Source organism: Mus pahari, chromosome 20, assembly GCF_900095145.1.
Source record: "Mus pahari chromosome 20, PAHARI_EIJ_v1.1, whole genome shotgun sequence".
Taxonomy (NCBI): Eukaryota; Metazoa; Chordata; class Mammalia; order Rodentia; family Muridae; genus Mus; species Mus pahari.
The window spans coordinates 19,922,504-19,938,370 of NC_034609.1; the positions used below are offsets into that span (position 1 = coordinate 19,922,504).

Below are 15,867 nucleotides of genomic sequence, written 5' to 3' on the forward strand. Positions count from 1 at the left end.
ACTACAACTGAAAATCATTTCTCCACTGTTACTTTGAAGAGAATGTCAAATGGAAGACTACCAGCCAAGAGTAGTCCCCCCCCCACACACACACAACCCCAGAATTTAATAACAGCGACACAAGCTCAATGCCCACCTGGCCATGTCTCAAAGGGGGAAAAAAAAATCAGTAACACGGGGATGCCACCAAAATGGGAGTAGGGGGAAGAATACACTCATGAACCTCACACCACACAGGAAAGAAAGCATCATCCAGGTCACATAGGCCTGCAATCCCAGCACTTGGGACAGTGAAGGAGAGTTGGGATTTCCAGGCCAGATTGGGAGAGATCCAATCAAAATTTAAAAAGTAACTTAAAATTATGTAATACAAATTAAACAAAGTCATTACCTCTGCTTTAAAAAAAAAAAAAAAAAATCAGTTTACTTTGTCTAAACCGTGGACTTAGTTGTATAGGTCAGTATATACTTAATGTTGAAATGTATGCCTTGTGTGTAATATACACTATTGCTCCAAAAAAAGATACTACCAAACAAAGAAGACTGAAAAGGGAAAATACCAAATATCAGCTACAAGTTGGGGGAACAAGAGAGAAAGAAGTGTCAGTCTAACTACTCACCTATTTTTAAATCTATCTAGTGCAGCAATACCAAAATAATACATTTTGGATCCAAAAGGCTTCCGTAAGGCTTCAAGAACATATCGCAGGGCCAGACCCAATGCCATGTAAGTGACCAGTCCTTTTTCAATTATGCCACCAAACAAGCAGGCTGTTATATGTAATTCTTTATCAGGGTACTGGGGAAAAAATCGGTATTCTTCAAATAAGTTCCTCAGCATACAGTTAAATACTTCTCGCTCCCTTTTTATTGTAGAGTCTTTAAATCTCTGTAGCATTTCTAATACCTAGAAAAGCAAGATAAACACAATATATACATACATACATACAAGAAACTTTACCAAGAATCCTCCTTATATGCCTTAATAGCAGACTTGCTAAGAAAAGCATTTACCAATACAAAAAAAAGCTTAACACAAACATTAATATTTCAAAAGATGACAACATTTTAAGAGAATTTCTAAAAACCTTGAAAGTGCCCTTATTTCGAGTTTATGAAGACAAGAGAAATTTGGACTCCTAGACACTCACCTCATCAACAGACATGGTTGGATGTGGTGGGTGATTATATATTCGCTGGAAATAACTGTTTGCTTCATCATCAATTTCTTTACTAAAGTGCTGATTTGCCTCTGGCCACACCTGAGACAAGTCGGCTGTTGGGGAGGAAAAGGTTATCAGTTAATTGTTAAGTTATAGTCTATCAATTCCCCCAGAAACCTAGAGAGACTAATATGGCTCTAACTTTTTTTTTTTTTTTGGGGGGGGGGGGGAGAGATATAAAAGAAACTGAAGGTTCAAGGATCAAATGATGGATTTTATGACCAGAGCTGTCCCAGCATACAAGGAAGACTTCTAAATAAATTGCTTTACTTAGTTCTACTACAATATTATGTAAATCCCACTACAGTAAAAATTTCAATAGGCTACAACTCCTAACACATTTACCAATAACAAATGCACTCATAACTCATAATTAAGTCTCTGTATTGTAATAAATACACAAATTAATAAAAACAAGACACACACAAACACAAAGCATGCTACAAAACATTAACATTCAGACAAACCTTTCACACTAATATTTTCAAGTCAGTGGGGATGAGGATGATGATGATGATTGGGGTGATTATTGGGAGACAGTATCTCAGGGTGCCCTAGACTTCAATATATATCTCTGGCTGGCCTGGAACTCTGCCTGTGCTGGAGTTAATGGCCTGTACCACAAACACCTGTCCTGCTCCCCACACTTACAAAAATTACTTTCATGTGTATTGATTTACTTGTTTTGTCTGCAAGTATATCTGTGTCCATGCCTGGTGCTCTTGCAAACCAGAAGAGGGTGTCAGCTCCCTAGAGTTCCAGACAGCTGAGATCTGCCATCTGGGTTCTGGGAAATGAGCCTAGGTCCTCTGAAGAATACTCAGTGTTCTTAACCACCTTTGTTTTATAAGAAAAAATTAGAACTAGTATGTATAAAGTAAGTTAGCCCAGGCTAACAACTTGCTCCTGCCTCTCAGGAACAGGGATTACATATGTACATCATTGTGCTGGCTCTTTCAATTCTTCTAGCATCAATATTTAGCTCCAGGAATAAAACAAACATGCAAATCAACTAAGCAGCTAGATATATAAAAATGTTTTTGTTTTCTTTTGGGCAATATTACTACAAAAATGAGCCTTAAATAGTGATCCTCATCCTTATTTCACAGTGATATTTATGAGGTAAATAAAACTGCATACACTAAGAAGACAATACGTAATTTACTTCAAAATTTTGACTCAAACAGAAATATGAAATGTTGGCTACTCCTCCACTCAGCCTGCTCGTTCCTTCTTTTCTTTTCTTTTTTTTTTTTCTTTTTTTGAGACAGGGTTTCTCTGTTTAGCCCTGGCTGTCCTGGAACTCACTCTGTAGACCAGGCTGGCCTCGAACTCAGAAATCCACCTGCCTCTGCCTCCCAAGTGCTGGGATTAAAGGCATGCGCCACCACTGCCCGGCTCCTTCCTTCTTTCTGCAGCATGAGAAAGGGTCTGTCAATGCAGCTTTCAATAGCTTGGAATCCACTTGCCTAGACTAAGCTGGCCTACAACTCAAGAAATCCACTTTCCTTAAATGCTGGGATTAAAGGCATGTGCCATCACATCTGGGGTCTCTGACTTTTTGAAAGCCACACTAATAGATTTGTGTGTGACATGTAAAATTTGTATGAAATCCTGACACATTCCAGTTTTCCCCTTTTCTACACACCTACTCTCAGCGTGGCATGGTGAGGCCAATTTTACTATCATTTTGTTCTGGCAATCCAGAGTACAGGTGGAGTGATAGCTTTAGTTTTATTGATTCGAATTTGTGTATTCCCACAAGTCTAAGGACGTATCTAATGCAATAATGACCCTATTATCAACATACAAGTCAGTATTGTATAATTCTAATGACAACAGAAAATAAAATGAAATTTTTACATTTGTCAGTCACACTTCACAATCACAGACAACACTACCACTTACAAGGTTTCATCTTACTCTGCTGGAATGTAGGCTGGTTGAGTCCAGAGGTGCCCAATTTCCTCTGTACAAAAGGATCACTGTTCACTGCAGGAAGTCCAAGGGCTCCAGTTCCTATGCCAGTCAGGCTTCCTGTGCCAAGACCACCTACTAGAGAGAATGAAGGCAGCCAGCAGTTTAGTCAGTACCTCCTTTCAAGAACAGTTAAGCTTACTGTGTGCACATGATGCACGTCTGAGTGCAGGAATGTCTAAGACGGGTATACCACCACACAAGTGTGAGGGTGAGAGGACAAACCACGGAGCTGCTTTTCTCCTTCACCTTCACATGGGGCAGAGGAGCAGACTCCCATCTCCAGGCTCTCGTGTCCAAGAGCCTTTTCCACTGAGCCATTCCACCAGCCCTATCATTTATAGTATTAAAGAATTTCATGCAATCGTTTCATAATTATCATGAGTTAGGATTTCTCTATTTAATCATCAACTCTAACCCTAAAACTAAGCAAATACCAACAATTAAAACAACAAAGGCTAATAGTTACATTTGTGCTAAGAAGTCTTTAACATCATAGTGGTTTCAGCTTAAGTAAATTATTCATCAGGTCTAAAACCATAGAGCAGCAGTAACTAAGTCACCATGATCCTTTACTCCTTGGCTTTTAGTGTGCTAAAACTTAGAGCATGCACAAGAGAAGCATGTAGGAGAAAAAAATATATGAACGTTTACTTCAATGCAAAATTACAAATCAACAAGATCATAGAGAAGGAATTCAAAGGGTTTTAAAAGATATAACAGTATTTTCTATGGGCGTATTGTGTAAGTTAGTCAAAACAAGTATTTGAATTTAGTATGCACAGTCTTTTCATAACGCTGAATTCACAGAATTAGCACGTGACCCCCCTCCAGTATTAAATCCCCAGCACACAACACACACACACACACACACACACACAAAAACACTACACAAAACATAAAATCCTAATCACTCATTTTCATTAAAAGGAACAAAATTAGTATGCTTCTTTCTCCCTAATGTAGGACGTAGATAGACATAGCTTTCACATTTTGCCTCATTTCCTTTCTTTTATGAATCATTTCAAATCCTTTAGTATACACTAACTAGGCACAATAAAATACATACAAATGACTGTGACTGTGCCCAACCCCCTCACCTGGCAGCTGGGAGGAGAGCCCTCCGATCCCACTGAAGGCCGTTGTTTGATTTGGGGTTGAAAGTGGTGGAAATGCTTTTGCTGGTGACTGAGGGGTACTGAACGCAGAACCCAAATTTGGAGGAAAACCTTGCATGCTCTGGGTGTGAGGGGCAGCTGAACCACCTATACTAAGAGATGCCATTCCAGCAAGAGGGTCAATCTAAAGAAAAACAAACGTGCATTACACATGTTTTGAGGAAGAGCAAATATGGCAGAAGACATATAGTAAGTCATAATAACAGCTCTTTATACTTTGAAACACTTCAACACTCACACAACTGTAACAAGTATAACAGTATCAATAAGTCTGCTAATCATTTTTCATACAAGATACAGAATACGTTTAAAAAGAGTTAAGCCCTGCCATAAAGTACCAGAGCCATAGGAGATGACAAAACTGACAAGATAACTATCCTCCCTATTGTTTGACTACTAAACTTTTAGTAGTAACATGGGGCAAATGTTACATTATTATAAGTCAAAATTAATTCCAGCCTCATTTTACTTACAAAAGAGTATTTCACTTAAAACATACCATCAAATTTTATAATTTTCAGAGTTCAAAAAGAAACAAAAAAATATGCTATTTGCAGAAACTTTTAAAATCTAATAACAGCACTCCAAGCACTGTAGTTGTGATGCCAGTTCACACCCTTATGAGTATGGGAAATGACAGGCAAATGTCTTGGGAGATAGACACTGAAGAGTCTTTAAGTGCTTTCCTTCCTTAAACCCCAGTCTGCCAGGTAGGGCATCTGAAACCAAAGTGGAATATGTTGCTCCCAAAGAGAATGGGGTGGGAGATGTCAGGGAGTAACTTAAATGTACCTTGGTTTTAAAAGAGCAGTTCAGTTGAGAGCTGAAGAGCCCAGTTATAACAAGTCGTTATGTTCTAGTACTGTTGCTTGGCCCGTGAAGCTACAAACAAGACACATCAGATTCAAAGGCAGTGCTTATTCTCCCCAAGAGTGAAACTCTAATTTTAAAAAGAAACCCTCTTCATTTACCTATAGAAATGGTTTTATCTTTTCTCTCAGTCATGTTCTTTGTGATTATTAAAGTCTATTCTCAGTTATACTGCCTAGAGAAGGATCTTCTTTCAAATATGCTACACACGCAGGTATCTGAAGTAAAATAGACTCAAGCTGTTACTGAAGATGCAGGTGTTTGGTCTATTCTCAATCAATGAACAAAAAGAAGAAACTGTTACCTGAACAGGAGAAATGGCATCTAAACTGCTAGCACTAGGAGGGCGACCTTTTGGCATAACTCCAGGTGGTGGCTGTCTGGCCTTATTCATTACATTACTGCAATTGGCGACCATGGTGAGAATAGTCTCTGATAATTCCTGAGAAACACTCCTACAAGGAGAAGAAAAGTGAGACGTACTTGCTATTCCTTCCCAGAATGCCTAAAAAGACCACTCTGATCACCAAACACTATGCTCTGCAGCACATGCCTACAACTGCCCACCCACCTCGCAGCTGCCACTCACCAACACCATTTTCTCAACACTAGGTTATCTCTTCAAAACTTCTGGCAAAAACTGTATCTTATTTAAGACATTTCAGCTACTGAATAAAAGATTTTTTTTTCTTTTTTAACTAGTGCCCATTAGAGAATGGGAGCAAAACAAGCCTAAATAAAATCTCTAGCAGTCAAGGGTCTCAAGCCAATATACTGCTTAAATCCAAGCTGACATAGAAAGACCTTGATTCTTTAAAATGGTAACAGTAATAAACATCAATAGCATACTGAAAATACATATACAGAACTACCATGTGATTTTAATAGTAAGATTCAAAAGCTCACCTCCACAATCTTACTAACATAAGAGATCACACACTACAAAAATAAAAACAAAAATCATCTGACAATGTTATCAAACAGCACAAAGATCTTTTGACAAAATGTTTTCATAATAAACACACAAACTAGGACAGTAATCCTCAGACTCAAAGAGGTTAAGGCAAAAAGATTGCTTCAGTAGTTAGAAGTCAGTCAATGCAATATAGTTGAGACTTTATGCAAATGCCATAAAAGAAAAGTAAGACTTCTTCCTCCTCCAAAAAAGCCTAAAAGGCAGAGGGAATTTATCCTGAACAATGAAACCTATAAAACCCTCCAGGTATCAATACCATAAAGGACGTAACACTTTGTCCAAAAGTAGAACAGGACAAAATTTCCTACCATTTAAGAAAAAGAGTAAAAAGGGGCTGGAGGTGGCTCAGTAGCTAAGAACACTGACTGCTCTTCCAGAGGTTCTAAGCAATCATATGGAGATTTTCTTTTCTTTCAAGACGAGATCTGACTATTCTCCTTGGGTGGCCAGGAACTCAAAGAGATTCACCTGCCCTTGGTCCCACAATGTCACTTTTGGACCAATGGTGAATAGACATAATTTCTGATTGGTTGTCTTGATTACATGCCCTAGCAGGTCATGAATTCAATCAAGACTAAACTGGCCTCAAAATTCATAATGATCCATCAGTCTCTACCTCCTGAGTGTCTCGGTAATTGGTAGAAACCACACCAAGCCTGGCCCAATAAAGTAATTTCCACGATTCCCAAGCATAGTCTCCTTACCCTGCACAAGCCTGCAGACAAGCCAACATTGTTGCTAGAGTTTCAGCAGGAAGTTGAGCACTTTTGGGCTGATCTTTCTCTGGGGCAAGTCCACCCAAAATAGAAGGGCACCTTCTCTTTAAAAAAGTCATACATGCTTGTATAAAAGGCTCCTAAAAAAAGAAAAGGCTTCAGTGTATTTTACATCTATTTTAATAACTTTCTAAACACAATTAACTACCATCTACAAAGAACAACATTTTAGATATCATTTTAAAAGGGTAGAACTTTTGGGGGTGGGAATGTGGCTCAGAGGTTAAAGCAATTTCCTAGCATGTACCAGGTCATGAGTTCAATTCCCTACATCCTTTTTATATTATTTTTTTTCTAAGACAGTTTAGATACCAGTTTTTGAAAGAAATGAACATTTCCTGCACACTGCTTACCCCATGCTCTCTTATCTTATCTGTTAGCCACTTGTCAAGTTTGAGGTATTCCCGCCGTGAAGCGAGTGCAGCAAGGTCAATGACAAAGGCAAATGGAGTGCCGTTCAGCAGCATCGACAGGGCCTAAAGAGAAACATGTGCAAAGTCCAGTAATAGCCATTTCTTTGTACTACTTTCTACTTCCTGTCTTAAAAGCATGTCTATTAAATAAAACGTCTACTTCTTGCTTGGTCAGTTTTTTAAGGGAGTACTCTATTTAGAATTAAAGCCCTATTTAAAAAGGTCAACTCAGGCCTACCTTCAGAAGTTTACTACTTGGCTCTTTTTCAATTAACAATATTAAGAGCAAAGCAAGGGTACAAATACTGACCCTTCCCGAATTTTAGCATCTGCATGCAAGCTTCTAATATCTAAACACAATTATATCACTTATATTAACAGTGATAAATAATACCTTAGATAACTAGCAGAATACTGTAACAAGTTTGCAGCGGAGTTGAAATTAACCTACTTTCTACAAAATTATATATAATAGATTACTCATGACCAAAGTCCAATCATCACTTGCTTTAAAAAACAAACAAACAAAAAAAAAAACCAAACCTCTTGCAAGACTAGTCATACAGCTGGGTGCTGGAGTGTTTCATACCATGTCTAAGTGCCTGATTCTGAATGCCACCAAAACAAGCGAACAAAACCAGCCTTTGAGACAGATTGACCTATCTAAAATTATTCTCCTTGTTACCTCTCAATGTTTAAGCTTCTAAATCTTAATTCAAATGAGCTAGTAACATGTAAATATTCCTAACACATTTTAATAAAGCACTATTGTTGCTCTAAAGTCACCTTCAAGTCCTGTGCCACGTCAAGTATTCGAGACAATTTGGCCTGATCATACTGCTCCCCTCTCATGTACCATTCTGCCATTGCATGCATTATAAGTTGGCGAATTGATGGAGACTGCCCCTAAGAAAAGAGGAGGAAACATTAAACAGGAACCATGCTGGCCATCTGGTAGGTATTATTACAAATACCCAGCTAATTTTCCATGCTCTACTCACAAAAGAAAAATGTGTCAATATAGAGACTGATGATGAGGCTCAAGCACCAATTAATTACAGTAATATTCTTTACATCTTCCCAAACCTGGTCAACAACTCAAAAAAACCTATGTTTTCTATGAACATGTAAGTCTGCTTATTGATTTTCTAATACAAAAGTAAGATAAGAAGCCAAGTGCACTGCTGTGCACCTGTCATTTCAACATGCAGCATATGAGCTCATGACCACTCTGACCTTAGTGCTTCTATTTGAGGCATCAAGGGATCCTGCATGAACAGACTTAAAAACCAAACAAAATAAAAGAGGGGGAAAATGTTGAGGCGGGTGCACATTCCACATTCCTGCAATACTAGCACTCAAGAGTCCCAGGGCAGGCAGAGAAGATTCTTTTCCTTTGTGGAGTATAGGGGCAAGCTTAGTCTATAAAATTAGAGGTGTAGGGACAGAGAAACCATTCAACAGGTAAAAGTGATTGCTTTGAAAACATGAGCATCTAAGTCTGGATTCCAGTACCTGCATGACTATAACCCTGCAATTTAAGAGTGGAAACAGGAGCCGGGCGGCGGTGGCGCACGCCTTTAATCCCAGCACTTGGGAGGCAGAGGTAGGTGGATTTCTGAGTTCAAGGCCAGCCTGGTCTACAGAGTGAGTTCCAGGACAGCCGGGGCTATACAAAGAAACCCTGTCTCGAAAAACGAAAAAAAAAAAAAAAGGGGGTGGAAACAGGAAGCTCGCTGGGATTGCCAGGCTAGCTCTAGGTTAAAGGAAGAGAAAGATGAAGCAGGGTAAGACAGCCTAATCCTCTGAATGCGTGTACACTATGCAAACATATACACACCACAGCCACACCAAAACCTAGAGACAATGTCTCAAAAAAGTAATAACAGTAATAAACAAATGTTTTCATTTGTTCATTTATGTTATTTGTTATTATTTATCTAATTAAGAAAGATGAAAAGTGGCATTTAAAGCTATCTCTGGGCTAGGGGATATAACTAACCTGCTTACAGTGCTTTCTTAACAAACTTAAAGACCTGTGCTACAAAATCTGAAAGTCATCATCCTTCTACATAGTAATTTCCAGTCCAGTCTGGGCTACATGTGACTCTTGACTCTAAAACAAAAGACTCTTTTGTTATTTTCCTCATTTTTTGCTGAAATTAGGACCAGGACCTTGTACTGTCATAGTAAATAAGCAAGCTCTTCATGGATGTCAATGGGAAATGCATCATATAAGTAGCAAGTTTTAAGGATGCTAAATTTTAATATTATCTACATCTTCACTCCTTGGTACTTTTTTAGAAATGACAATAGGATCTAAGATTAAAAACATGTTTGATGATAATAAATCTGTCTATTAGAACACTGAGATTTTTCGTTTTTAAATTTAACTTATGTGATTATTAGAAGTTTTGTGCATCATGTGTATGGCTAATACCACTGGAGGTCAGAAGAGGATGCTGGCTGCCCAAGAACTTGTGTAATGGATGGTTGTTCGCTGCTGTGTGGATGCTGGGAACCGAGCCCAGGTCCTCTGCAAGAGCAGCAAGCACTCTTTAACTGCTACACCATCACTAGAAATAGGAAACTCCGAGATTTAAGACTGTCAATAACTGAAAGGAAGAACTGATTATGTGTCTTACCTGCCCATGCCATGCATAGTGCAAAATAATGGCAGAGTTAGGATGGTTTCCAAGGAAAATTGGCATCAAAGTCGAGATGAGTTCATGGCGTAGGGTGTGCCAGGAGGTGTTGATCTGAAGCAGGGCCAACACCAGCATGTCTGGGCAGTGTTTGATAGGGAAGCTGAAGAGCTGCTTCACTTGCTCATACTGCCCAACCTCGGCAAGCCTCAGCAGAGATTCTATCAAATCCAAGCTTTTCCTAACAAAAATGAAGAGGAAATGCTTGATCACTAACAATATTAACTAGATTTTTAAAAAATGCCTTGTTTTCCCTGAATACTGGGCACTAAATCCATGTCCTTAAAAGCACTTTGATAATGAACTATATCTCTAGCCTTCAAATTCATTTCAGACTAGGTGACATCTGCCACAGAATTTAACCACACACATCACATTTCTACCAAGCCTTGGTATTAGAGAATATTCTTAAGTGGCTAGTGTGGATTTTAAAAACTACATGCTTCAGGGAGGAAAACACTTGCCTAAATGTGTAAAATCCTTGTTTTCAGAATACATTGTGTGTGTTCAGAGGGGGAATGTTGCTATGCCTATAGATTAATTTTAAAAGAAATCAAACTAACAACCAATAAGTAATTTGCATAAATATGGATCTTTACTACCAAGATTTTTATGAATGGGATGAAAAAATACATGAGATTTCAAAATAGTTAAAAATCCTAAATAAATATATTAGTAAGATATAATTCATATGATAAAGTTCTATCAAAAATACAACCTTAACACTTACTATCATAATGCAAAGATTTCAGTAAGATGCAACTGTGAAGTCCATAACACAAACTAATTAGAATCTGGAAGGCTTAAATTAGATCTAAAAATCTAACTCTACATTTAGTTCATGAGGAAAATGAAAAGACATGGACTGTTCTAGAAAACAAATGATGCATAAGTGGCAAAAAAATAACTTGAGAGAACCTATACAACTAAAAAATGTGTTTGGCCTGTGTCTGCATTCTGTCCCTGAAATGCCTACAAAAATACCTAAGTCAAATAGATTTAAATGTGAAAAATACCTAAATATCAGCCTCACAAAAACAAAAATTTAACTAGTGACAATATAACTAAAAAAATAATTTTTAATCAACATCCTTTATAAAAACTTTATTAAGTCACTTCATTAAAAATAAAATTTCCGGGGCTGGAGAGATGGTTCAGTGGTTAAGAGTGCCGACTGCTCTTCCAAAGGCCCTGAGTTCAAATCCCAGCAACCACACAGTGGCTCTCAACTATCCGTAACGAAATCTGATGCCCTCTTCTGGAGTGTCTGAAGACAGCTACAGTGTACTTACACGAAATGAATGAATGAATGAATGAATGAATGAATGAATGAATGAATGAATGAATGAAATTTCCAGCCAGGTGTAGTGGCACACACCTTTAATCCCAGCACTCGGGAGGCAGAGGCAGGTGGATTTCTGAGTTCCAGACCAGCCTGGTCTACAAAGTGAGTTCCAGCACAGCCAGGGCTATACAGAGAAACCCTGTCTCAAAAAACCAATCAATAAATAAATAAAAAAATAAACATAAAATAAAATAAAATAAAATTTCCAAGCTGGAAAGATGATGCATAGGTTAAGAGCACTTAACCTCTGGCTATTCTTCCAGAGATCATGAGTTTAATTCCTAGTAACCACATGGTGGATCACAATCATCTATATTGAGATCTGGTGCCCTCTTCTGATTTGTAGGCATATATACAGGCAGACCACTATATATAATAAACCTTAAAAATAAATTAATTTTCTTTAAATATCTTAACAGTGTTACATGCTCAGTATGAGCTTCTGTATTTCACAAGTGCAGGAATGTTTACCATGTGGCAATTTCTCGATTGTCATCCTCCGGTGGTGCTTTCAAAATATCAGTGGCAACAGTGTGACAGGGGTAGTCAGCAAAACAGAAGACCTCTGGGTTTATCAGGGAATGCTGGATGAAGGAGAGCTGGAAAAGAAGACAAAGTCCTTAAGTGCCACAAAGAACGTGGGGTGCTGAAAAAATATGAACCACTTTCATGAAGCTCATCTCAAGGTTGTTAGTTAAATGCCCTTCAAAAACAAGGCAGTAGGGAACAGAGAATATCTGCCCTTTGAAAACCAGGCAATATAGAAAAATAACAGTAAGATGGTCTTGGGAAATAAACACTATCAAATTAGAAAAGTTTGGCTGCTACACCTTAAAGAACTCTGATCAGTTCTAAAACCATGAAAATACAAATATAAACCAGGTGACGTGCAATGCTTCCCTGACCTGTGCAAAATAAATTAACTATAGTATTTCGATCAATGGGTAAATTGCCCTGAGATTTATTTTTTTCTTCATTCTATAGCTTAGCATCATTCTTACCTGGCCTTCCGCATGTTTCCAAGGCCTATATATAAAATCTACTGGAAACACTTCCATGCCCAGACCCCTTTGAATGCCATAAACCACATTGTGAAGTCCTTTGCTGTCACGAATCTGAAATCCAGGATGGTCCAGTTCATAAGTTACTTCCTTGAAATTCAAACTCGGGTTCTAAAAAGATGAAAACATTTCAAAGTTAAAGGAACAAACATGGGCAAATATTAGTGCTTTGGCCAAGTCAAAATAATTTTGAAATTCAAACAGAGTATTTAATTTAGAATATCCATCAATACTGAGGATGTATAACAGATTTCAACAATCTTATTTGTTAGTTTTTTTATGTCGCTTCGTTTTGACTTTTTCTCATGTTATATAAAAAAATTGAAGCCCTGGCCAGCCTACAACTCACTATTTGATCAGGCTGGCCTTGAACTCAGAAATCAGCCTGTCCGTTTCCTCCCCCAAATGTTGGGTTAAAGGTGTTTACCACTACAACCTATTTCTTATAAAGTTTGGATGCATGTACCTCAAAAAACAGGGTTTTTTTTTAGTCTGCATCTAAAATTACTGATGCATTATCTGCTTCCAAACTGAAGCACAAAGTAAAATGCCACAGGCCTACTTCTGGTAAGGTTGCCAATTTCTCAACAGCCTTCCTGAAGGTTTGTACCACTTCACTATGTATGTGTTATATATGTAGTGTGATTACAAGTCTACATGAATAAAAGCAAACAAGATATTAAAAATTAGCTGGGCATAACAGCATCTTTATTATTTCAGCATTTAGTAGGATGACAAGAAAAAAAAAATCAAGAGCTCCCACTCCACCCGTGCTACCGTGGATCTGTCTCAACATAATAATACCACCATAGTATAACGTTATAATAGATTAAAGTGTAAACATTTAGGAGACTGAGCCTAGGGCCTTATTCATGCTAGATATCAGTGAGTTATATATCATAAGTTCTATTAAAATTCTTTTAAAATTAAGATTTTCTTAAGATTTACTTTTATTTTCTGTGTGAGTACTTGGCTTGCATGTATGTATCATGTACATGTACAGTTTCCATAAAGGTCAGAAGAAGGCACCCAATACTCTTAAACTTGAGTCACAACAGTTATGAGTCATCATACAAGTGCTGTGAACCAAATGGAGATCTTCAACAAGAACAGCAAGTGCTCAAAATCTCTAAGCCATCTGTCCAGCTCATCTTCAATATAAAATATTTAAAAAGTCTAACAAGCCAGGTATGGTGGTCCAGCTCATCTGTGTAAGCACAGCACCCAGAGGCAGAGCAAGATAGCTCTGTGAGTTCCAGGCCAGCTTGGTCTGTACAGAAGTTCAACGATAGCCAGGGCTACCACAAAGAGATTCCTGTCTAGTATTTAATAAAATTGGAAAAGAGGAAGAAGAATAAACCAAAAACAGAAGTCTAATAATAAAGCATACATAAGCCTTCACATAACCCTAAGCCTTCACAGTACAAGTGTGCTCTACTCTTAACCTATATCCACAGCCATGCTTATTTTTTCACACTGTAATTGTCCTATGTTTGGGTAGACAACTACATGCCATTGTGGTACAGTTACCCACAATCCTCACAACAGTAATGTATGAACGTGGTGGAAGAAGAGGGCAAGTGCTCAGCAATACAGGCTAGTCCTCCTAGACTTGTATTTATTAGTACACACTATTCTGATTGCATTGACAAAATTACCTAATAAAACAATTCTCAGAATGTCACTCCTTGTTAAGCAACAGAGAAGTACTACTAAGAAATGTGGCAGAGCTCAGGAAGGAGAATTACAAGTCCTAAGCCATTATGGGCAACTTAAGAAATTCCATGAAAATAAAAGAAGCAACATCAAAATACCTAAGTCACATCAGATACTATTTCAAAAACAAAGCAAGAAAGAAATAACAAAAAAATAGGAAAAAGAAAAAGGAAAAAACCATAAGGAACTACATACAGCAGCACTTTTCAACCTGTGGGTGGCTGCTACCCTTTGCAGCTGGAATAACCCTTTCACAGGAGTTACCTAAGACCATTAGAATTATTTACAACACAATTTGTAACATTACCAAAACTACAGTAATAGCAACAGAAATGATTTTATGGTGGGGGTGGGGACGTCACCACATAATGGGGAACTGTGTGAAAGGGTCAAAGTATTAAGAAGGTTGAGAACAACTAGCCTAAGGAGGGATCTCAGCTCAAAATCAAACCTGGGCTTGATGGTGTACACCTTTAATTCCAGCACTTTGGAGGCAAAAGCAAATGAGCCCTCTCTCAAACAAAGCCTCATTCCTATAATCTCAGTGCTGAAGAAGCAGTGCCTCGAGCTCACTGGCCAGGAAACCTTGATCAGCTCTAGGCAGAACAAAAAACCCTGTCTCAAAATAGAAACAAGAAAAAGAAAAAAGAAACCCAGAATCAATGTCACACACACTGTGATTGCTCCTGTAATCCCAGTGTTCCTTCAGAAAAACTGGAAACAAAGTTTGAGCTACCCAGACTGGAGACAGCAGCAGCAAACAAAAAAAAATGTGGTATCTAGCCCCAGAAAAGGTAGAAAGCAATGACTAACATATAAAGTTGTCTTCTGTCTGTCATGTGGAAGTCTGCATTCACATTCTCACACACACACACACACACACACACACACACACACACACACACACACACACACAAAGCGGAAAGTGATTTATGAAGACAACATCAACAACAAATATCAACACTGAATACCAAACAGACACATGTGCCTATTAACACACAAAACCCAAGGCTTTGACCGATACTATGAGAAAATAAATAACTGAAATACTAATTCTGCTAAGCACTTCCACATTTTCATCTTAGTTTTTTTTTCTTTGCATGGAAAGCCAATTAGTTTCTGAATAATCAAAAATAGAAAAAGATCAATCAATGTTTAATAAAAACTATTTTGTTGAATTTACAAAAAGAATTCACGCCTACCTTCTCAATAATTCTTTACTTATTACTTTGCAGTGAGTTAGCCCATCTCAGAACCTGTCCAAAGAATAGACTTATACAATTTACTGCCAGGCAGTGGTGGCGCACGCCTTTAATCCCAGCACTTGGGATGCAGAGGCAGACGGATTTCTGAGTTCAAGGCCAGCCTGGTCTACAGAGTGAGTTCCAGGACAGTCAAGGCTATACAAAGAAACCCTGTCTCGAAAAACAAAAACAAAAACAAAAACAAACAAAAGAACAATTTACCATTTTAATTCAGAACTATAAAAGTAGAGTCTACACAGATAGATCACTCGTGCCAGTTTTAAGAACAAAAACCCCTGAATCCAACACCCAGCACCTCTAAAACACACTTGGACATGGTGCATATAAGCAACACCCAGCACCTCTAAAACACACTTGGACAT

At 38.0% G+C, this 15,867-nt stretch overlaps 1 protein-coding gene and 1 non-coding gene across 7 annotated transcripts in view; both read right to left on the reverse strand.

Moving 5' to 3' along the window:
• The window catches only part of Cnot1 (CCR4-NOT transcription complex subunit 1), an 84,573-nt gene that overhangs the window by 31,431 nt on the left and 37,275 nt on the right, over positions 1–15,867 (reverse strand). For 2 of the 6 annotated variants that reach the window (XM_029532495.1, XM_021220175.2), the window contains exons 11-21: positions 12,465–12,635; positions 11,935–12,062; positions 10,059–10,299; positions 8,200–8,319; positions 7,354–7,476; positions 6,929–7,080; positions 5,553–5,703; positions 4,301–4,502; positions 3,132–3,275; positions 1,152–1,276; positions 621–907 (exon numbers count right to left, since the gene is read on the reverse strand). In XM_029532495.1, the coding sequence (XP_029388355.1) occupies positions 621–907; positions 1,152–1,276; positions 3,132–3,275; positions 4,301–4,502; positions 5,553–5,703; positions 6,929–7,080; positions 7,354–7,476; positions 8,200–8,319; positions 10,059–10,299; positions 11,935–12,062; positions 12,465–12,635 (1,844 nt within the window). Of the gene's footprint in view, positions 1–620; positions 908–1,151; positions 1,277–3,131; positions 3,279–4,300; positions 4,503–5,552; positions 5,704–6,928; positions 7,081–7,353; positions 7,477–8,199; positions 8,320–10,058; positions 10,300–11,934; positions 12,063–12,464; positions 12,636–15,867 lie in introns of all 6 variants that reach the window. The other 4 variants (XM_029532496.1, XM_021220176.2, XM_029532494.1 and 1 more) reach the window with 2 other exon arrangements.
• LOC115062735 lies at positions 5,163–5,297 on the reverse strand. Its single transcript, XR_003842664.1, has one exon. It is a non-coding gene; the product is annotated as a small nucleolar RNA SNORA50 (small nucleolar RNA).